This window comes from Andrena cerasifolii, chromosome 1 (assembly GCF_050908995.1).
Source record: "Andrena cerasifolii isolate SP2316 chromosome 1, iyAndCera1_principal, whole genome shotgun sequence".
Classification (NCBI taxonomy): domain Eukaryota; kingdom Metazoa; phylum Arthropoda; class Insecta; order Hymenoptera; family Andrenidae; genus Andrena; species Andrena cerasifolii.
Window position 1 is genome coordinate 8237623 of NC_135118.1, and position 23767 is coordinate 8261389.

At 36.3% G+C, this 23767-nt stretch overlaps 5 protein-coding genes across 11 annotated transcripts; 3 read left to right on the top strand and 2 right to left on the bottom strand.

The window, feature by feature from the left end:
* Window positions 1-2074: 2074 nt before the first annotated feature.
* LOC143373906 (uncharacterized) lies at window positions 2075-6121 on the top strand. 3 transcript variants are annotated; one of them, XM_076821582.1, is made up of 5 exons: window positions 2075-2598; window positions 3109-4258; window positions 4324-4889; window positions 4973-5183; window positions 5262-6121. In XM_076821582.1, exons 1-5 carry the CDS (start codon window positions 2557-2559, stop codon window positions 5573-5575), a joined length of 2283 nt encoding a protein of 760 aa, XP_076677697.1. In that variant the 5' UTR covers window positions 2075-2556; the 3' UTR covers window positions 5576-6121. The 3 variants fall into 3 exon arrangements, with proteins under 3 accessions (XP_076677697.1, XP_076677706.1, XP_076677687.1); XM_076821591.1 differs by having other exon boundaries at window positions 2076-2598; window positions 5265-6121; XM_076821572.1 differs by having other exon boundaries at window positions 2076-2598; window positions 4973-6121.
* A 773-nt stretch (window positions 6122-6894) lies between these two features.
* Window positions 6895-10847, bottom strand: LOC143373915 (peptidyl-prolyl cis-trans isomerase FKBP8). Of its 4 annotated transcripts, XR_013086559.1 has the most exons (6): window positions 10279-10846; window positions 9490-9798; window positions 7793-7992; window positions 7422-7723; window positions 6974-7351; window positions 6895-6936 (listed from the first exon to the last, which is right to left on the bottom strand). XR_013086559.1 is itself a non-coding variant. In XM_076821622.1 (5 exons), the coding sequence occupies exons 2-5, from the start codon at window positions 9796-9798 to the stop codon at window positions 7044-7046; spliced, it is 1119 nt and encodes a 372-aa protein (XP_076677737.1). In that variant the 5' UTR covers window positions 10245-10847; the 3' UTR covers window positions 6895-7043. The 4 variants fall into 4 exon arrangements, 3 of the variants coding, with proteins under 3 accessions (XP_076677737.1, XP_076677722.1, XP_076677746.1); XM_076821622.1 differs by having other exon boundaries at window positions 6895-7351; window positions 10245-10847; XM_076821607.1 differs by having other exon boundaries at window positions 6895-7351; window positions 10279-10845.
* Window positions 10848-11248: 401 nt separating this feature from the next.
* On the top strand, window positions 11249-13321 carry Ppib (peptidylprolyl isomerase B (cyclophilin B)). Its single transcript, XM_076821656.1, has 4 exons — window positions 11249-11435; window positions 11771-11978; window positions 12458-12642; window positions 12718-13321. Exons 1-4 carry the CDS (start codon window positions 11343-11345, stop codon window positions 12850-12852), a joined length of 621 nt encoding a protein of 206 aa, XP_076677771.1. The 5' UTR covers window positions 11249-11342; the 3' UTR covers window positions 12853-13321.
* A 784-nt stretch (window positions 13322-14105) lies between these two features.
* Window positions 14106-19785, top strand: Pgap1 (GPI inositol-deacylase). 2 transcript variants are annotated; one of them, XM_076821547.1, is made up of 10 exons: window positions 14106-14758; window positions 15210-15363; window positions 15437-15547; window positions 15647-15750; window positions 15818-16261; window positions 16328-16581; window positions 16672-17097; window positions 17182-17568; window positions 17636-18013; window positions 18106-19785. In XM_076821547.1, the coding sequence occupies exons 1-10, from the start codon at window positions 14603-14605 to the stop codon at window positions 18368-18370; spliced, it is 2679 nt and encodes an 892-aa protein (XP_076677662.1). In that variant the 5' UTR covers window positions 14106-14602; the 3' UTR covers window positions 18371-19785. The 2 variants fall into 2 exon arrangements, with proteins under 2 accessions (XP_076677662.1, XP_076677673.1); XM_076821558.1 differs by having other exon boundaries at window positions 14615-14844.
* On the bottom strand, window positions 18636-21896 carry Stub1 (STIP1 homology and U-box containing protein 1). Its single transcript, XM_076821646.1, has 4 exons — window positions 21565-21896; window positions 21308-21506; window positions 19394-19731; window positions 18636-19299 (listed from the first exon to the last, which is right to left on the bottom strand). Exons 1-4 carry the CDS (start codon window positions 21715-21717, stop codon window positions 19057-19059), a joined length of 933 nt encoding a protein of 310 aa, XP_076677761.1. The 5' UTR covers window positions 21718-21896; the 3' UTR covers window positions 18636-19056.
* Window positions 21897-23767: the final 1871 nt, after the last annotated feature.

Below are 23767 nucleotides of genomic sequence, written 5' to 3' on the forward strand. Positions count from 1 at the left end.
AATGCTTATACATATCATCTAGTATTATTTATAATGAATAAATACATTTTAGTGGAACTTGGTGTAAATGAATAGTTGCAGGAATATTTGGAGAAATATGAGTGACATACTTGTTTCTCCCCCTTAGTTACTAAGATCGACGAAGTATACGATAGAACCACGGTACTCTATGAAACACTTTTTGGCAGGCACAGGCACTGACTCTACAATCGCATTGCACACGATTACAGAAGCACTTCCTGTTTTTAAACGTCCTTCAGTTTCTGAAAAAGTCTTCTAGGTAACGGGTATATCTAAATGGAATCCTGTTAAAAGGCCTCCCACATGGTCCAGTAATCGATGAAATTTATGCGCGAATTGAGAAATCACGAGACAATATGAACTATGACGTGCACACACTTCACTGAACCGATGAATTTCTCAGCGCTAGACAAAATTTTATTTCCCAATGCGGGTTTCAAAAGTAACTCGACTTGCAGTTGCATCCATGCACACCACGACACTCGTGCATCATGCAACCTTCTGCGAGTCTTTTAAGAATTAGATTTTACTGTAAATTTTAGTGTTGGCCATAAACTAATACTCGTAGCCAGTAATATCCAATTATTATTACTTCAAAAGTGCATTAGAATCTTGCGGGAATGTCAGTAACAGCGTGAATTTTTAATACTTTTCGGCGTACGATACGTGAAAAGGTTCTACTACACGCAAAGTACTAATAAACAATGTCATCTTGCAACTTATAGCTTGCATGGGCTTTGAAGAAATACCATTTTTGTGCTTCATAGTGTCTTGATCCCTGAAATGGATTTTCGGAGAAAAATCCGCGTGAGTCGTTGACAAACCGAGCCAAAGCATAGCGTAGCAAAAGCCTACCTGTGCCAAACTCTCTCTCTAAACGAGTCACACGTATACAAGTACGCAAACACCTTTCAGCCTTTCAACACATGTCAGAGTAGTTGCTGAGTTGAACGCTGTTCATAAGCAGATGCCACTACATTCAGACCTCAAATTATGGGTCGGTAATACAGTTTGGGTGGCGACACGAACATCTATAAGGTGATAGGTCTATGCTGTACCTCGTCTGTGTTGAAACCAATTATGGCGAGGTAAGAGATACTTTTTACCGTGGGTCGGTGATAAGGATAAAGAATGCGATCGTATTTGGATCGATTTCGTTTATTTAGTAATTGAAAAGTAATTTAGTATGCAATTCTTCATTTGCAGTGTTTTCATTTTTCTTAGCAGGGGCAGTTATTTTTCATGTCTATTAACTTTACCGACCTGTATGAATCGGTGGAATATGGTTCTCAGAGTTACCGTTTTTAAACATACAGTACGCAACACAAGTCACAGTTCTTTCACGAAGTTGTTACTTCAGAGGTGGCACCAGGGGGGCCAAGCTTCCCTCTTACGAAAGTTGAAGCAGAGTTTGTAGCGCCTCCTACCAATGAGGTGCGTACTAAACTGTGAATGTGTGAATTGGTGTGAATCGGGACGTATGTGTATGTGTATACGTGTAATGTACCGTTTACTTTAAAACCTGTCCACGGATCGTCGCGCCAGCGACACGTATGCAGCAGATAGAAGGATAAACATTGAAATTGAATATTTCTTCTTTTCTTAGGAAAAGAAAATATATTCAATTGCTTTGTATATCCTTCTATCTGCTGCATACGCGTCACTGACGCGACAATCCATGGTCAGACGGCCTTAGAAAGGGTAAACCAGGGAAAGTGAGGACACTTCCTCGTGTCTGCGCCAAACATTTCTAAATGACGACGGTCGTCATGGTAACATTTCACCAACGTCGAAAGGTTGTGTGTCGTGCTCACTGATACACGTAGGTATGTGTGTGTGATGTACCTAGCGCCTCCTACCAATACGGTGCTAACTAAACGGGAAAACTTCAGCCAAACAAAGACGGCTTGGTCCCCCTGTTGGAAACGGAACGCTATGAATGCGTGCAGCGACTGCGCTGCGATCTATGCGCATAATGCGTGAATCGGAACACAGCCCTATTCTGCATAATTACCAAAATAAGGTGTTGAAGAATTAAGTTACTATTTGAGCATATTTGAGTATGAATAGGTATGAATACAGGTATTCCTTTTAATATGAGCACCTTGATGCAACACGGAAGATTATAATCATTTCCAATAATGTTTAATTAATAAATTTATATTTAAAAACCAATCATAATATAATAGCAGTACATGCAATGGAATAGTTACGTTCGGCAGAGCATGTTTGACAATTCGAAAAAAATCACTCGAAGCATATTAAAATATCGTTAAGAAAAGAATGCATGGCTGCATACTTTTTTTCAGTAATTTAATTACAGTTACGCGAATGAACTGATCAACGTGTGAACAGTTACACATTACGTTAATGTTTTTTTGTCCCCGCAATAATTTTTTAAGGTTATATCTAAATGCAATTATTTTATAACAGCGTTTTATGAAGTCCAGCTCAACGTGTAATCTACAACTCTGCTACTTTATCGTCAAATGAATTATGATTCATGAGCTATTCATCTTTTAAAGTGGTTAAACAATGTCAAATGGTAAAAATCAGTTTCTTTCATTTGTCAATCAGGTAAGACTTATTAGAAATTAACCCTTCGTGGTTACACCTTCTTATAATCACAAGTTGGTCACACGGGGTTCACTGTATCCCAGCGTCATTTTGTGAGTTATCATTTTTCGTATTTTTGAATCTGTTAACTTTTCAGTGATAATGGTTTGTAATACATATAAAATCATGGTCTAATAGTCTTTTTCTATTAATGTAAATTTTGATATGATAAAATTTGTAGTTAAAAATGAGCGATTCTTCACGGTTCTCGGAAAATAGCGATTTTTTAATTTTTTCCTTGCGATAAATCCCCTTTGGAAGTCGTAAAGACACAATATTGTACCTCAAAAATTATTCTTGGGGTACAATACATCCCGTGTGACCACGAAGGGTTAACATTCATAAAAGAAAATAAGAAGTCAACGTATGAGTAATATAAATGTTAAATGAACTTCTCAAAATAAAAAATAATTAAGTTCGATATAACTATATTAAATGCGAATATACATAATGAATTTGATATTTTTTCAGGATGACTCTGTACTACGAAGAGTACAAAACATGCCTTCAGGGACTAATGATGTTGTAGCCTTCGATTATTTACAAAAGTACGTAAATAGTCTGGAAAGTAAAGATTCAGGAATGAATGTGTCTTCTATCGCTGCAAATAATTCAAACATCGCATTGTATTTGAATTGCAAAAATAACGATTACAAAAGTACCAATTTTAATAATGCAGATTACAAGTTTATAAAACTTGAGAATGCCCTTTTGCAGAATGCGATCAGTTCTCATACTGAATTAAAAGCGAAATACATAAGGCAAGACCATTTGAAAATGGAAAACATGGCTATAAAGTCTATTTTCTCGTTTGACGAACGAAATGATTATATCGATGATACAAAATTAATGTCAACGGCATGTAGCAATGTAATTGGTTCGCAAGATATCAGGAATAACAATAGACCTATTACTGTAAAAAAGCCTTTTATAATCGAGAAATGTATTTTTACACAAATTAAGGAGAAATCTCATGATACAGAAAACGACAATAAAAGTTCGAACGATGAGAACAATGATCCCGAGACTAAGTTTATAGCGTTGGCTAATCAAAACAAAAGTAAAATCAATGGGTCGGATATATTAGACAAGCAAATAAAAGCATGCAGCCAGTGTTCGATGACGTTCAGATACAAAAGGCATTTGGATCGACACCTGGAAGGTCATCAGAAAAATAATTGTTCTCATTGCAATGCTAAATTTGCCAGGCGCAAGCACCTTGAAATACATTTGTTCCGTTCGCACGGCGAAAGAGTAACGAAGTATCCGCATTCCTGCGACGTATGCTCTCGCAGCTTCCCTAAACGTACCTTGTTACACCGTCATCGAGCTAAACACAACTACGAGAACGGCAAGGTCTGCTCGGATTGCGGAGAAATGCTGAAGGCGGAAGAAGACGACAAGGAGCATAAAAAGAATCATTGTACGAGAAAGCAGTTCGAATGTAAAAGATGCTCGCAAACATTCAGCATCGAGCAAACGTATCTGACTCATATCCAGAATCATGATAATCACAAATGTTCGAAGTGCGACGTTGCGTTTGCATCTAAAAAGAAGACGCACGAGCATTATAAAATGGTGCATTCTACGAAATTGAACGATAATAAACTATCGAACGATGGTGAGTTCTTATGGCAAAGGAATGAGAAATATATTCTGAATTCATAAAGAATCTTTGTTTTATAGGTGTTTATTTCTGCGCCGACTGTAAGCATACTTTTTTCAAACAGGACGATTACTCGCGTCATTTAGAATCCACTTCGCACCTCAGCAAAATAAACAGAGAGATACCTTTAAAAGATATCTTCGCCTGTCCAATTTGCTCTAAGAAATTAATATCACGCAGAGCGCTCGATCAACACGTCAGACGTATACATAAGGGAGAGAAGAGGTTTGCGTGCAACATTTACGGTTGCACATTTCAATGCGCAAGAAAGTCAGACTTAGATAGGCACAAGCAGTTGCACGTAGAGCAAAGGAACATTGTGTGCGAACAGTGCGGAAAAACTTTTACTAGCGTTAGTATTCTTAACGATCATGTTCTTTACGTACATAATAAGGAAAGGCAATTTGTCTGCGAAGAATGTGGTAAAACGTTTAAACGGAACAGTTTATTGAAAAGGCACAAACTGTCTCATCAGCAATATCGACCGTTTAGTTGTATGCAATGCAACACTGCGTTTAAAAGGTCGCATCATCTTACTCGTCACATGGAAACGTGTCACAGAATTACGCTTGAAAAGAAGAAGAAGGTAAATTCAATTGTACATACTTCGTTTCTAACAAATATATGTGATTTAAGAGGAATGTGCATTTACAATATAATGCTTAACAGGTTGTGAAGCTCATGAAAACGGAAGATGGTCACCTCGTTCCGATACCAGAGAAACCAAGAAACCTTAAGCCCAAAAAGCTAAAAATTAAAGGATCTAATACAGTCTTAACGTCGAATGAAAAGGCCCTGTGCTTTGAGAGCACAGATATTGCTAGTGAAGATTTTAACTCAAGCTTGGAGCTCCAATCACTGCCTAATCCTGACGATCTCTGTGAGAATCCAACATTGTCATTAGAATTTATAAATTTATTACCTACTACAGACTCTACCCCTCAAGTTCTCTCGTTAGTAGATATTAATGCAGAACAGATCGTTACTGTAGAAGTGTCTGGTCCAAAGACATTAACGATGAATAATCTGATAGACCAGTTTGATACGAATTCTAACGAGATACTAAATCTTACAAGTTATCAAGATCTGGAATATCAGCATGGGATTTTAAATTCGGATCAAAATTTCTACGACCATACAAACTACTCAGAGTTATCATTGGGAGCTGCTGAAGGAACGTCGCTTTTTGTAGACTCAAACATTAACAAAGTAGATAGTTTACCGATAGAGAATTACTTAAATCAACCATTTCCATTATTCTTAAATCTTTAATCGAATAGAAAAACAATACTCCATTAGAAAGTTGAAGTACAAACAGAGTTTAATATCTGCAAAAATCAGGAATTTCAATTAAAACTACACGAAGCCACTCAGGCTAATTACATTGTAAATGTAATAAGAAATTTTGAAGTAATGATCGACAAGAATATGTGCTATAGCAGGGTTGACTAACTGGTGGCTCGCGAGCCACCGGGGGCTCCTCCGCTTTGCTGCTACACTAAACGGCCCCCCTTCATACCTACCAGACTCTGACGATCGCAGTGGATTTCTCCTTCTTTCTTTCTCTTTTCGACGGAGGTGCCCTCGGTGGCCCGCGAGCCACCAGTTAGTCAACCCTGTGCTATAGTATCTAGCTTTAACGAAATTGATCATGCATTTAATAAACTAGGATAAGTGTACATGTATAGTTTTTTGAGATGTTTATTTATAATTGTTTATATTAAATTTTATACGAGAAAAATATAAATGTATAAATGCTATAAAATTTTCATAATTTTTTTAGTTGTTTCACTTTGAAAATATACTTTTTATTCAATATAGCATCTTATTTATTAAACCCGGAAATTTCCCATTACAATTATTTAACGTTCCTAAATGTTACAAGCTTTAACACGCATCGGTATAAAAGGAATCTTAGGTTATACTTGGAATAAATATTGACAAAATGTACATACAGAAAAATCAATAACACAAATGTAAAAATTTCGCCATAAATCTTGCACGAAGCGAATATAAGTACATAATTATAACATTGATTTATTTCCGGGATCGCTTAGAATGTATGTATTAAACCGTTTATGTGCATCTGCAAATTTATTATATCATTATATATGTATAACTTTAGTCACAATGAATTTTCATAATCATATCTAGTAAGTGAGAATAACAATATAGTTCTTACTTTATTGTTGGTATATGGATAAATATAAGTATCTTTAATTACGAACACCTGCCTTTCTTGTCACACATTTCTAAATATCGTGAAAAATTTAGCGTAACAACATTTTACAGCAACGTGATTTACACAAAGTATATATTATACACAACACATACATCCTTAATTTTATATCGTTTTCAACATCATGTATATATAATGTAAATATCCGATTTACAAAAGTCGATAACAACTTTGTACATACAATAAAAATATGAATGCAATAAATAAATAAACAAATTGCAAAACCATTCACAATTATGACAGAATATAAAACTTGAACAAAATTTAGATAAAATAATATGCCCCAATAGAATTTTATCAACATTATGCTTTTTGTTTTTTATTTTGCCGGTATATTATTATAGCACCAATCTTTACAGTTCCCTTATTTTTATACCCATATATTTTATGGATACTTCAAGTCGACAATGCTTAATTATATATATTGGTACCTTTTACAATATTTAGCTTTGCGATCAGTTTTTAGTTTCATGCATCATCTAGATTCCCATCGTTCTTTTTTCATGAAACAAATCTGTACAAAAGTAAACCTACAAGTGCTGCGCTTGCTCCTCCAATTATGCTCCATGTAAGCTTCGACGTGGTTTTACTTTTATTCTCTTTCTTTGTACTTTTTGAATCATTATTGCTTTTATGGGTACCAAGCATTTTACGGTACAAATTTTTCTCGTGTTGAGCATCTTTAGCGTTCTTTTCTTTCAAAATTGCCAGCTCCATTTGAATAGCTTTTGTCTCCGGCTCTAATTTTGCCGCTTGAAGTAATACTTGATACGCCGACTCGTGTTCTCCTTTATTATGCAAAATTTTTCCTACGAATATGCAATCAGTTTAATGTATGGGATTCGTTACAATACCAAACGCAATTTTCAATGATATTACCTTTTCTGAAAAGTGCTTTTACATTATGCGGCTGACATCTCAGAACACTTTCTACGCTCCTCAATGCTGCGTCGTAAGCTTGCGTTTTCATTTGAGCAGCTGCTAAATTATTATACAGTTTCATACGATCTTCCAATAGAGCCTGCAATTCTGCATCGGTTGTAGACTCTTCAGCATCATTTTGATGAGAAGTACGATTCTCTATTGGTAGTAGAAACTCTAGTGCCCTTCGGTAACACTGCATCGCCAGCGTTGGTTCGTTACGAGTGAACCACCAATTTCCACGTTCTCGCTTCTTGTTACTTTAAAATAAAGCCATGCGATTACCTATTATTGTAAACGATATTAATGACTATAAGAACAATGATTACCCAATTTCTTTTCGTTGACTAATGCTAAGCGTCTCTAATTCTTCTTCAAGTTCAACAGATTTCAATTCGACTGTATAAAAGATAGTAGCATCGGGTGGTATGTCGGGTTCTTTTCCTAGTTGACCATAAGCAAATCGTGGATATACTTCAATCTCTGCGACTTCATCTACGTCCATAAGCGCAATTGCTAAATCCAATCCCTACGACGAAGGAATATAAAGATGAACTTATTGTTTCTTTTTAAACGATCTAATAATATTATTCTTATATATTAGTGGTAACTATGCAGAATAGGTGTTTCCTCACCGATTTCAATGATTTTTGGATATGTTCTAAAACTCAACATTCTGAACAACATCTTCCTGTACATGTTACCGCCACACGACCTACGTTTTTGAGATATTTGCGAAAAACTTCTGTTGATTTATTGCGACGCGACGCACTGTCGCATTCCACTTCCCAACTTGTCCCGGGTATTAATATTGGTTGGGGATAGATGAATGCGGGAGGCGCGTAAAGCATGGTAGCGAACCGATATGAATTTGGAGATTTGAACCAGAAACTTGCGTACGCCCGTCAGCACCCGGACTCTGTTCGGCAGTGCCGACGCCGCCAGATATTAGGATGACTCTGGTTCTAAAACATAATTTTTTTGCTAAGAAGAGGTTGCCTTCGAGAGCACCTGTTGGGTGTGTGGGAACTCCTGTCAACACCCCAACTCACACCGGTCCGCTAGCATGCTTTACGCGCCCGCGAGCGGGCACGCGCCCCCCGCCCTGTTCTAGCCCCAACCAATACTAATACCCAGGACAAGTTGGAAAGTGGAATGCGTTGCGTCGGAATAAGTCAAATGAAGTTTTTCGCAAATAGGTATCTCAGAAACGAAGGCCAGCTTCATCATTTGTTTTATCCCATGCTCGCGCATACTCTGCCATGGACGTGTACTATAGGTCCTATGCCTGGATGGAAAGAAGTCGGTCGAGAAACTCTATGGTCTGAATATTAGGCCCGAATAGCATTGGCCAACGTCGACGAATACAAAGTAAGCAAACGGGACATGGGCGGTAAGAAGCCAATGCGAGCGAAGAACCCCTCTTGCCCCTGTGACATTTCAACCGACTTCTTCCCATACATTATAGTAGTAACAATAGTTTTTTGCGAATATCTCGGAAACAAAGGTCGAGCTGCGGTAACATACATAGAAAAAAGTTGTTCAGAATCATGTCCCCGACAATTATTATATTGTAAATATTTGAAGGTCGTCAATCTTGATCAGGAAACACCTGTTCTACATAATTACCGTTGGTACAATAAAATTAGTGCTACTATTTTCAATACATTCATACTCGTATTTAATGTTTGTAAGGGTCAACAAACGTAATAAATATTCTTTATGGCCTGTGAATCAGCGCATATTAAGGGTCCTCCAGACGCTGATGCATGTTGCAGTGAAACGTTGATACATGCATCATGATGCAGGTTTCATGATACATGCTGCTACGTCTGTAGATCGGTTTCCGTGTTTCGGCATCAGAAGCGGAACTGGCATCTTGCTCATTAGCTAGGTGCGTGAGTAAAATGCAAGAGTCATAAAACCTGCATCATGATGCATGCATCAGTGTTTCACTGCAACATGTATCAGCGTCTGGATGTCCCTTTAGGGAAAGGCATTTGTAAGTATAGTTAGAGCACGACACCTGAATCACTTCGATGTCCCCTAATTGAACTTTAAGATCTTCGTGTTCCTCGGCTATCGTACCATCTTTTAGTTTACCAATAATTTTCAGAGTACAGATATCAGCTCTATTCGGTCGCGTCCCAGTTTTACCCTTTTTTATGACTTTCTTTCTGAGCTGCCCATTCCCTAAAATATCTATCCACTCTTCGGGCTGGTGATCATTTAAAGCCGCTTTGGTCATCGGATCTGTTGGGTCGACATCAAAATTTAATTCCTCCTTGATGAAGTCGGCCTGGGTCGTTCCTGAATCAACCGGTCCATCTGCCATCTTAAAAAAATTTCAACAAATCAGCTAGTTTTCTAAAACAAAGAGACTGCGCAACGATTTAGGCGAAAGGAGAAAGGTTTCAGGGGCATTACATAAAGGAATTAGTACTGATTTCCGTTCTTTGGGGCAGTAAAAGTTTTTCATTAAAAGTTGTCATTCTAAAGAAAAACAAACTTGAATTTAGCGACTTAGGAATGTTTAATCCGTACTGCGGAGCACGTTATATTGTTTAAAGTGCGCTTTCTGTTCGATCGCGGGACACGTTTATCGAAATCATGGGTGGATCGTGATCAAGAATTTCGCATTTCATTTGATAGATCGACGGGCATGCAATGAATGTGTAATCGACGGCAGGAAAATTGCACACTCATTTGGTAAACGGAAAAAATTTGAAGCAGGATTATCGGTACAGCTTTTTGTTATGCCACGACGAATTCTAGCCGAACCTTTTAAAACGAAGTCTGCAAAGAAAATACACACCTCCTTATCTTCAAACGTCTCGGCAGTCATTGGAAACGCTAAAAAATGATATCGTACACTTCTGTTTATTTGCCAAACACGCGATACCGGTTAGCTTCAGCCACTATCTGAAATGAGCCTCGGAAAGGCGGGACGGAATTTCGAGAATGTTCAATCGATAATCGAAGTTTACATCAAGTTTGCCACATTGTGATTACGTAAATCGTAACGAATAATCGTTTTGCGCTTATCAAATCCGATGAATCACGTTTAATCGCCAGATAACGCTGGAATAAAATTACGATCAAGTAAATGCCTTTGCTTTATGACAAATTCAAATAATTTATATAACTCGTAACATTTAAACTCGTGCCTAAAATTTTTTAATAGATCCGTAACACCTCTCAACCCCATTTTAATGATCTCTTTTCATCCTTCATGTATGTAATAAAATGGAAGCACATTAAGTATCGTACAGATGCTCGATCTTTTAATTGCAAATTAGCTTCTTCGTCTATATATGTAGATCGCCTTTGTGTATGCAACCATGCAATACAACGCTACAATGACCGAACAAAACGGCCAGTAAATGGTGACGACGACAAGTAACACTTAGAGCATATATGCTCTAAGAAATAACATCGGTGATGAAAAGACATCCTTTTCATTATGTCACAGAGCAGAGTTGTAAACGGTTTATTTGCTTGGATGAATGTTTCATAAATGTCTTTCATAACATTTGTGTATAAAGGTCTATATATGCATACTCAGAAATAAAACTCTGTATGAAAATGAAAGGCTGTTAACACTTCCAATCAATCGCGTAATCTAAGTTTACTTAATTCTGAGCACGACTCGCTTCAGCCTTCTATTAAATTGATACGTTTTGTAATTCCGTGTTTAGAGAGCTTTTTTATACGTTACTGCGCGAAGAGAACGTGGCCAATCAAATAATCACACATTTCTAACATGTGCGCACGCGCAAACGATCCACGTTCGACTGCGTCCCATTCTGACAGAGCGCAGTCGTTGAGAAGCCTTTGTGCGGTTGATTTTCGTTGAATTAGGTAGTCTTCCCATCAATAATGAAGTTACTTTTGTTAGTGGGTCTCGTGCTATCGGTGTTTTGCTCGAGTAGCAACGCCGACGATAAAAAAGGCCCGAAAGTAACGGACATGGTGAGTAAATTCTCCAATACCGGTACATAGTGTAACAGACGCTTTGTTCACAAAGAATTTTTCTTTCCACACGAAGTAAGGTAAAAATAAAATTCCATAAAGCAAATGTGACCGATTCTTGCAGAATGATACTTTCGCGTTTCTATTTACTGAAAAATGTAATTCACAGTAATACTTACTTTCACTTATTTTTAACACGTGCACGTTTTAGCCAAAGCTTTTAAATCAAATTCGGTCGTTCGTATTTTGTAAATTATTCACATTTTCTATGTAAAACTTCGATGGTACGTGGTTAAGAATTTGTAAGATTCTAAAAAGAATTCTTATATATTTAGGTATGGTTTGATATTAACATTGATGGTAAACTTGAGGGAAGAGTTGAGATTGGTCTCTTCGGAAAGACTGTTCCAAAGACTGTTAAGAACTTTGTAGAATTGGCTAAAAAGCCTGAAGGCGAAGGATACAAAGGCAGCAAGTTCCATAGAGTCATTCGGGAGTTCATGATTCAAGGAGGAGACTTTACAAAAGGAGATGGAACTGGAGGTTCGATTACTTCTGTCTTCTCTTTGAAACCCAAAGTTGTTATCAAGCTTCATTAAATTTCATTTTATTAAATTTCATTATATTAAATTTTATTAAATTTCATTTTATTAAATTTTATTAAATTTCATTTTATTAAATTTTATTAAATTTCATTTTATTAAATTTTATTATGTTTCATTTTATTAAATTTTATTAAATTTCATTTTATTTCATTTTATTAAATTTTTATTAAATTTCATTTTATTAAATTTTATTAAATTTCATTTTATTAAATTTTATTAAATTTCATTTTATTAAATTTTATTATATTTCATTTTATTAAATTTTATTAAATTTCATTTTATTTCATTTTATTAAATTTTTATTAATTTTTATAATTATTAAATTTTATTAAATTCTGTAAAATTTTATTCAATTTATCGTAAAAATGTGCATTCAGTTTCGTATTAAGTGTTCACAAAAATATTGGTCAATCTTAGGGCACAGTATCTATGGAGCTCGCTTTGAAGACGAGAACTTCAAGTTGAAGCACTATGGCGCTGGATGGTTGTCTATGGCGAATGCTGGAAAAGATACTAATGGTTCCCAATTCTTTATCACCGTGAAACAGACACCGTGGCTTGATGGTAGACACGTTGTCTTCGGCAAAATAATTAAGGGAATGGTATGTTACATTATTCAAAGATAATGTTATATATTTAAATGCCACGTGCGTTTATTACACAATTATAATTTACAGAGTGTGGTACGAAAGATTGAGAGCGTAAATACCGATACTCGGGATAGACCAATCAAGGACATCGTAATTGCCGATTGTGGGGCGGAAGTTGTAGCCGAGCCATTTAGCGTAACGAAAGAAGATGCTACCGATTAAAGCAATTTCATTTTTGTCTACTATTAAGAGTATAGATTATATATAAAGACTAACAATTAACGATTGCTACGTATTAGAAGAAGGAATTTATTTACATTAATATTCTGACTTGATAATTCTGTGTGCCTTCCAAATTGATTTACTAGAGACAATGTGATAATGAATGCTAAAGTTCACGAACTGCTGATTAAAGTTAAAACCGTTCTTATTTCAGTACAACTGCTTGCAATACTGTTATGAATAATTAGGACACGTTACACGTAAGGTATCACAGCAGAATATTAGGTTTCATAATTTCAGTTTCAAAAAACATTCAAACTGAAGCAGGTATTTGTAATATGTCATGGAGCATACAGAGTTGTAAAAGCACAATATTGTATGAAAGGTATCTTATCATTAATTGTTATCTTATCCCAACTTTTATAGAAACATACACATGTAAAGAGGCGCAATAAATTTTATATACATATACCTAGGGTGAATTCTTTTTTAATCAAAAATAATTATAATTCGTTTAAAACAATGTGTTTTCTGCTTCCCCTGTACCCCCATGCAAATAAAACAAATCTATATAGTTCGATGTAGAACCTTATAAGAGTCAGCTTGGCTGACTCAGCTACATGGACTAGGTATACAGTATGTGCCACAAATAGTTGCACTTTTTTTTCTAACAGCGCTATAAGAACCTTTCACTTTAAAGGTCCTGACATTCTCACCAGTAAAGTCTCAGATTCTACTTCACACTTTACAATATGCACATTCACGTACATAAAATTCAATTCAACGACTCTGAAGCAAATATGGTTAAATACTTTTGCTAAATATAAAGCGACCAGACATCCCGGATTGGTCATGTAACCTTTTACATTTTCGCAGTGGCATAAAGTTACTGGTTCCTCTATTTTTTTTGTTGTGAAAAAATAAATATTTTTAATTTCGATTCAATGTATCACTTTGTAACGACTAGTATGTATTTTTAAATATACTGTAAATGCTTTAATAAACTATGGAAAAGATCTCCTCACGGATCTGTTAACCCTTTTTTTTGCTTGCCGCTTGCTTGTCCCGCATTGGAACAGAAAATATTTGGTCACTTTAGCTAAATAGCATATTCTGAATTTAATTTCTCGTAATATACAATCCTTTGTATAATAAAAACTTATTGGAATAAATTTTTCTTAAATTCATGAATAAAACAAATATTATTCGTGAGTAACAAATAACTTACTTTTCGAATAAAAACTCGTGTGGCCTACGTGCACGTTGAGGGGAAGGAGGTCCTACAGGAGCATTCATTCGAATGCTTTCTATTTAATACGAATAATGAACATAGAACTGATGAATAAAAGCTATTTCCAATAAAGATTATTCGTTATTTACGAGCTTTGTCGCGTATTTATGAATGAATTCTTGAATTTTACTCGTTATTTAAAATAAACTTTGTCTATCCCTACTGCTATTTAGGAGATTGCGCATTGGCATCATTAGATGCGTACCAACCAATTTCAACTCCCCGGTGTGTCGTAACCTCGCAACTTAAATATGTTGACACTTATCAACTATTTCTTTTCTTTGACATTACAAAATTCTTTCACTCTACGATGTGATAGAACTACTTCGTATCAGAAGTAACAATTAGTATTCGGATTTCATTCTAATCGTTCCACCGATTGATGATTGAAATCGTTTGGAACTTAAATAATTCGGCATAGGAATTTGATATATAGACATTATTATTTAAGGGAACAAAATGATCAAAATCAAATCTGTATTAATTTATGGCGCATCGTTTTTATTTTTAATGCTACTGCTTCTGTTCTACATACTCGGAGCTGCCCGTTACATTACGGATTTCGAGGAGAATACTTGTGAAATGACATATATGTTTGAGTACCCACAGTATGTGGTAGGTAAACATAACATGAGATTTTGTTGTGATTAAAAACAATGAATGAATACTACCTCATTTTATTTGAATCCCATTTAAACGCAGTACGTTCTTCTTGCTTGCTACATTGGACTTTACTAATGACTCAGTACTAATTGAAAATTACTATATATTGAACGAGTCGATACATTGGACAATCTATAGATATTATTATGAAATTGCTTCTGATAATGCATTTCTTAATAGCAATTAGAATAAAAATTTATGCGCTAGCTTCGATGCAAAGTCTCCCTCTTACTTTTTATAAGATATTTTGTAATTAATTTGTAATCCAAAGAATATAATTAAAAGAATATTAATTATAAACAGCAATATGGTTTATTATACCTTTATATTAGGATTATCGTTGTATTAATACTGGTACTACATTCTTTATATATTACAATAAGGATCTTATTATTCATATTAGAGAATCTCCTTGGATGACGAAACAGAAGAACGTTATCCTAGATATGGATTATACGCATACGGAGAAGGTTTCGTCACAGAGAAACTCAGAAGAATGTATTTCTCAGGGATACCAGTACTTTTTGTACCAGGCAATGCCGGATCTCACGAACAAGGTTTTTATAATCCCTTCTTAATGTCCTTCCGTGTTGGATGCAACCAAATTCTAATGTTTCTGCTTGTTTTTAGTAAGGTCTCTGGCTTCTGTGAGCTTGAGGAAGGGTTTAAAAGATAGAACTCCGTTTCATTTTGATTATTTCACAGTCTCGTTAGGCAAAGATTATTCCGGCTTATATGGAGGTACATATATTAGAAGAAATACCTTTCGACGTTCTCTAAGAACTAACGCCTCGCGTAATACATTGAAGTAGTAACTAATGATATCTTTATTAATCCAAGGTGTACTAATGGAAGAGACATTATACGTTTCGCACTGTATACAAAAGATTTTGAGTTTGTATAAAACAAATATAGAGAACATCGTGCTCATTGGTCATTCAATGGTAAGCATAAAAACAGTACGTTTATTATAGCAGGAATACTAAAATATGTTTTCGTTCTTGTTTTTAGGGAGGCATTGTAGCTAAAGGTTCTATCCTGCTAACTCCGAACATAAATGCTAGCATCGCAAATATCATTATTACTTTAGGTGCACCTCATACGCCAAGATTAGTGCTGGATAGCACTTTCGCTAGTTATTATCATAATTTTCAAAGTCGTTTAAGTGAAATTAAAGATGCAGGGACAAGCGTGGTATCGATAGGAGGTGGGCCACGAGATCTGCTCGTGACCTCGACGCAAAGTTTAGATTCGACGGCGAATATCAATGTACTTTCTACTAACATACCAGATGTCTGGAAATCTACGGATCATCTGAGTCTCCTTTGGTGCAAACAATTAGTGCTCTCTATCGTGCGTTCATTGTTTGACTCTGTCGATTATTCTCAAAGACCTCCTAAAATCTCCTCCAACCCTGAGGAGAGAATGCGCGCTTTATCATATCATTTTCGTCACGTAAGAAACTCTTTTAATATCTTCAACGTGTAGGAACTCTATTCCTGAAATGGATTAATTTTATAGCGTGCTTCCGGAAAGAAATTATATGAATACAAAGAGACGATGCAATTCGAGCCTGGTGGCGAGTGGATAGAAGACATTCGAAGACATTATGTATGGAGTAATAAGGACTCGTCTAAAAGGACATCCTCTGTTTATCTCATGATTAGACTGAACGAACAGCCAGACCATTTAACTATCGACACTGTAAACTTAGAATCCAAGGATTGGCTGTTTGCGTGTACAGCATCCAGTATACAAGGACAATCAAGAGTATGGTACTGATAGTTTCCCATTCACTTCTTCTTCGTATTGTATAACAGTTGAGGAATCGTTATAACAAGTATTATTTATTTATCATCTTTTAGCAACTGGGGTTGGAACCTGACAAATAGGACAAGAATTTTACCAGATCCTCTGCATCGTTTGAGGAAAACTGTCGATCTAAGCCTTCGGGAAATAAAATATCCTGGTGCGACGCATGTTATCATAAAAATTACTCCAGGTGATTTAGAGAAATATGTTGCCGTAAATATTGACTTATATTCTTACGATACAAGGCTCGTACCTATCAGGGGTAGCGTACCTCTATTAAAAACTTTACTTCCAAGACTCAAAGCAAAACGAACCGACATTGGACACATCAGATATTATGCTACTCTCGTTAACACCATGGATGCGATAACAGTTGAGCTTAAGGCGTTTGAATGCACAGATCCGAAGCACCATGCGATTGTCGAGTTTATAGAACCATGGAATATCGGTACTACGCAGATTCAGTTTTTCACAGTTGTGTAAGTGTGACAGATCTTATTAATTCACATACAAATCCTCCAAGTTCGACAATGTAACGCGAAAGAAAATTTCCAACGTTTTAGGGATAATGGGCCGAAAACGATGAAGGTTCAAACTGGAGATAAAGATTCTGACGCTACTCCGAGTTTACGGATAACTTTGGATTCAGCGTGTTCGTATGAAATTAATATTCAGGAAAGCGGTATTATAGATCAACTCTCTTGCATTGTACGGGATCGCTGGCATCTTCTGTATACAACGATTATCAGTATACTATTAGTGTTCTTATCAATAAAAGTCAATCACGGTTGTGAAAAACTTCCAACAATAGCGGTTACAATAATTCTCTCGTACTGCTACGGTTTAATGCTCGAGTGTTTAGTTTCTCTGGCAATTCTTTGCGTGTTCACTATCGCGCTGTGCTGTTCCATTATATTCCTTGGTTCGGTGGCACACAGTATCGCCGTCAGGTAAGATTTAATTATGCGTTTTTGCTACAGTAAATATTATACGATTGAATTTATTCATTTCTTTTAGATTCTTGGCACGGGCAATAGCTTTCTCGACGACATGGTCAGACTGGCTACTTGGCGGATTAAATCAGTTACCATTTATTACGACGATCCTTGTATTATCTTTAATTCCAGCGACCTGCGGAGCCCTAGCTATGATAATTTCAGTTTTTCTGTACTTTTTAAACTTGACGAGAATGTATGAAGATTATTTGGAGGAACTGCTAATGGCTTCGTTATCACATTTTAACTGGATGGGGCGATTCAGGAACACGAAAGATAATCCTGAAGAGCACGAAAATACAAGACGAAAGATATTCAATCATCTTATACTGTTTATAATTTGGTGTTTTACTGCTGTGCCAGCTATACCATCTGCCCTCGTTTGGGCAAAGAATTTCAGGTTCTTATTTCATTCTCTTTTATATAACACGCACGTATGTATGAGGTGCATCGGCGTAGTTTAATCTCAACATTTTTATAAACTTGTTTCAGTTACGATATGAAACTTTCTACAGAAGACCCTTTGCTAGTCCACAGTTGGACAGTTTTAGTAGCATGCAGTACATTGGGATGGGTACAAATCCCTCCTAACAATCTTGGAAATCGATCGCGAGTATTAGCTAGGATATTATATTTCTCAGGCTGGGTTGTCCTTTTAATGGGAGCAGCACCCCGTGCATCTTTTTATCAATATTATATGCCACCTATAGTTGCCGGAGCTGTTACTCTCATTGCATTACATTTCATTGTACCCTAGACTTATATTTCCTGGAAGGAAAATGTCGGATTTATAGATTGTTTTCGAATATATTTCGTTTGAATGCAGAGTTTATTTTAAAAATACTCAATGTGTAATATAAAAAGCAAAGCTGTCTAACTGAATTGTAATTAAGATAACAGAATTTGTGTTTGTGAATCATTTCAAACGAGTTATACTTTACTCACCATGAATTAATCTCCTTATTTTCTACAAATAAGTAGCTACAGAAAATTATTAGGAATTGCTGATTAAGCTGCTAATGTACACATCACAAAATAAATTACTTTATTTGTCCTTTACGGGAAAAAGAGATATACAATTTTAATCTTGATATATGACCTATATCACCTAACAAACGACCCACGCATGGGTACTGTGCTGCTTCTTAAAATATTTATTACATAAATATTCAAGATTTACGAGAACGTTTGTAAAGTAAAGACAATTCTCTTTCCTACCCTATCATTCGCTTTACTTGCATTACTTAATAAACGTTAAAGTAAGAGTAAATTGAATACATTTAGTTTATATAAAAAAAAATTGAATTTTATACAAATGCATGAGCTATATACTATTCACAAGATAATGATATGCACGTTTATGCAAATTAACAGAACCCGGGAGTAATTATTACTTATATAATTATGTGCCATAAAATTACAGCAGAAACCTAACTTTACATATCAGTAATACAATGCCCACTCGTTTTCTTGCAGGAACGTGTCTACTACTTCTTTCATCGCTAAGTTGGGGATCAGCTGATCCTGAGTTAAGCGGACTCTAGTGACCGGGTCAAAGTGTCCTACCCTTTGCAAATGTTCCTCAATATCTTTTCGCTCGTACGTAACTCCACTTGGCGTAATTACAGGCTCTTGTAAAATCTCAAAACTAATCTTTCCGCACAAATAGTCAGGCACTTCCCTTTTCTATTCAACACGACCATAAAAATCATACATGATATATCATTATTTACATTTACATCTAACGAAAGAGTCTCAGAAGGATTGGAAGCGCACTCACCTTTCTTCTCTCGTCCACTTTTGCGAACAAATCGTTCAGACGAGACATGCACGTATCTCTCTTTTCCTCTACCTCTTCTTTTTTCCTTGCGGATTCGCTCAATGCAGTTTCATCTTCGGCTTTACCGTTCGTATCTTTCTCTACTTCTTGCTCATTTAAAGTAGCCATGCTTCGTTCGGCATCTTCTATTATTAATTGGTTTAAATACGATTGTAATTCAATGTCTTGGGCGATCCTTTGTTCTTCCCTTAATTCAAAACGACGTTTTCGTGCTTGCCTTAATGTACTGGTTATATCGTCCCCATAGTTTCGTTTCTGTTCCTTGGCCAAATCCACAGCTATACCATTGTTGTTTCAGATGAATAATCACATGAAAGATAAGTTCAATAAATGCCATAAAAGAGAATATGTATTCACAAAACACTTTTCTACAGTCAGTCCCCCATAAATAATGCTATTAATAAAATAATACAAGATGCTACCTACTGTTAAGAAAAAAATAAACTCACGCAATTCTATAAGCGCAATAACACACTGTATTCCAATAAATTGTTTTGGACGACCATGTACACCCAGCAGAGAAGGCATGCCTTCTTAACTGTTTCCTCAACGAAAAGAGAGTACAAAGAGTGCAGAGAGAATGAGACCAGTAGTGTGCAGTTCGAAGGCACCTAGAAGGGGGTATCTTCTCCGCTGGATATATGTAATCATCTAGCATGATTTATTGGAACACAGTGTACATGCATAATGTATTTCCCATTCCTCTTTTGAGAATATAATAAATTATGATACTTTTTACTGGTAGCACCACAGAGGAAGTCAAATATATAATTCAGACATTTTTTTATTTTAAAGTGAATTATAAAATAATAAATCATTTACAACTATACCCTCTTAAAAAACACTGAAATTATATTATCTTTTCTAATCAAGCGCAGCCAAGATTCTACTCGAAAATGTGTCTTTATGCTCGAGCAGAACGATTTTAAACATCCAGTAATTACCAATTATGTTCAAACTTGATGGAATTTTATACTAACGACTTGAAATTCATAGAAGGTGACCACAACGAATACAATCTACTAGTTTTATAGCCTGTCTTCGTCAGGCATTACTATGCTATATAATAAGACGCAAAAGAATTTCCACAATTTTTGTTGGAAACTCTGCTAGAAACAACTTTCGCTGCGAAATACGAAATTTTACGACTTTTGCATATCAGATGGGTCTCTGTGCCTGTCTAATTGGTCTTCTGAGGAGCATTTGGAGGGGACTAAATCACATACGTGCCCAGACTCACTACCTGGCAACATTTGAGACCCTCCCCTAGAATCGAAATAACTCACGATATTATTACAACTAATGTGTGACAAAGACCCTGAATCCAAGAAATTTGTGGAGCATATTCAACACCGCTTTTTCGTTTGCCTCCATGAGAGCCCAAATAAAGGGCATATTTCGACTCTGCCTTCAGCGCGTGTTTGTGTCTCCTCCACTTTTTGGAACCTTTCGGTCGAGAGTGAGAACTCGTGAGCGAGCGAAAGAGGATGAAAGAGTCGACACGAAGCTACAGTCAGCTAAGAAAGAGAGAAAGCATGATACTTCGTCTTTCAGCTCATGCTCGAGCAACGAGCTCGACCCGCGTGCAGGCTTAGGTATATACAATGCAGTAGCGGCTACAACATTGTACGTAATACCTATTTTAGGCCCTAGGGACCACCCATTATTGAATTTTCCAAGTTTTTTATTTTTTACGGCATCTTTGGGCGTCTTATTATATAGGATATCATTCGGTACTTTCATAAAATCAGTTTGATCGAGACATAAAGACACTGTCATACGCTGGTCCCTCGTTAGAGACAGCTTAGTGAAACAAACAGAATTCCAGAAGAAGAATGTAGAGCATGTAAGTACCTCTCTGTAAGTGTTTAACGGCTTCATCGAAGAGTTCCAATTCAAGGAGAGCAAGACCCAAGAAAAAGTGACCCTTTACCAGACACGGATCGATATCGAGAGCGCGTCTGCAATCTTGACAGGATGATTCCCATCGTTTCAATTTCAGATGACACAACGCTCGGTTCGTAAAATAAAGCGGTTGGGATGGATTTTTAATCTGCAAGAATAGGGAGCGATGTCGTAACTTGCCTGCGCGTGTTCATACTGTTACTCACTATAGCCTTGGTATAACAGTACGCGGCATCCTCGTATTTCTGGAGATTGAAAAGGCAATTGCCCTGCTCCTTTAACTCCTTGTCGGAGAGGTTGGCGGTCGAGTACATTTTACTCATCTTGGCAACAATTCCCGTATTCCGTCTATTGATCATCTACATAAGAATTATCATCGATCCACGCACCGGATGCTTCTTACAGGAGAAATCAATCGTGAAGTTAAAAAAAAAATCAACCAACACAATCGCACCGTATAACCTTAAACGGGTTCACGTTCCTCCATTTAACGTGTAACACTTGTCAGCACTTGTCAATCATTGACTAATGTGCGACAAAGAAGTTCATAAACAAAGCTGAAGGAAGCTATCCTTCGGAGTAAAGCCGAATCTCCAGGAAACCTTCGCGCGGAAGTATTTTAGTAAATGTTCAATACGCGATATTTCGTGATTTTCAAAATTGTGAAACGTAATTTTCATGATATTTTGTAATTTTTTTTAAAATTGATCTTACAGTAAAATGAAGAATATCGAAGAATGTCTTCTTCAGTTAGGTATATTTTTCGAGACAGAAACGATATGGTTGGTAGTACTTATGCATGAAAGAGATTTTATTATTGAAATTCCACCGATATTTCGATATTATGATGCATATATCTACATAACCATAAGTAGGGTTGTTGCGACTCCCGTTTAGCGGCGTGTAGTATAAGCTTCAGAAACGCGAAGTTCGAATCGGATCACACGACTGTAATAGGAAAGGGAGACAAGGCGAAGTTCGCGCAAGCCTGAGGTGTTTGAAAATAGTTAGAAATTCTTTTAATGAGGGGACTTGAAGATTATAAACTAATCAATACCCACTTGGAAACGGATGTTTGAATAAATGAATCTCACCTTCCTCCCTTCACCTAGGTGTGTAATTACAGCGCAATGTGGTAAAACGCTCATTTTTGCAAAAATCGATAACCGAAACGAATCGAATCGACGAATAGGAATTTAGCTAATAAATCTGTAAATTTGCGATTGGCTCTTAGAATCTAAGACATTTTTGTAATTAACAAAAGGTGGAAAAGCGATGAATATTTAGAAAGCGCCACTTGAGCCTGAAAAGCCATCACGAGTAGTCGTATAAAATAAAAGTTCTGTTCAGATTGAAATTGTGTTTAAAATCGTTTATTTTCTTCCCTTACAGTTACAAATTTACTAAGTTCAAGTAGTTTCATTCCGTTCTTATTACTATTTTCATCATATTTACCATTGAAAAATCTGCGTCCAAGGAGCAGAGTGCCTAAGCACTCCACGGGCGTCGACCCTCGCCGAATTCCCTACCAAGGATCCAGAGGACCCAAACGGCCACGCAACAGGGTGGATGTCCTAATTACCGTGCTCTGACGCCGACTTGCTCGCGAAGGAATTAATTACTGACTTCTCTTACTTTAATTTTGCTTGGTGAATATTTATATTGGTGTTTTGAGCTTTCGAGTTGAAAATGTTAATTTTTCACATTTTTTTAATTGAAATAAAAATACCTCGCTCTAGCGGCGTTTAGCGCAAGTTCTTAAAGCGCGAAGTTCGAACTTTAAAGAGTTAAGGATGAAGTTTATTACATGTGAAATTTGTCTTCGCCTCCTTCCTTATCGCTCGAAAACAATGTATTAATTTTAAAAAGAGGAACGAACGTACGAAGAAGCCTGTTTCTTCGCCTGGCAATTCTTCTCCGACGTTGTAAAAGCACGGACGTGTTGTAATAAAGCTCAACTTTTGATCAATCTTTAAATATCTTTGTTCGTTTCTTAATAGTTCTGGTTAATGTTCAATAATTTAGTTCAGTTCAATAATCTTTATTTCGTTCAAAGTTATTCGTTACAAATTGTCTTGTTCAATCAACTTCGCACGATTCGCGAGCAGAATCCTTTTGGGTTCCACGGACACCGGACCACGTTGAAATTCCCTGAAACAGTCAGAATTCCCAGCCGGCCCCGCAACAGGACATCTACCCTATTATATAAAAAATAAATTTTGTTTATGCATCAGTTTCGGTAACCGGTATTTAGTAGTAATCGGCAATCGCAGTAGGTATTAAAATAACACTAATGTTAATCGAAGGTCAATTTAGGTATAAGCATAAAGGAGTAAGTATTTATAGTTCTATAAATAAATATCTGCTTTTGTGTACAAACTATCCGTAGGATAATTTAAACATTTAATG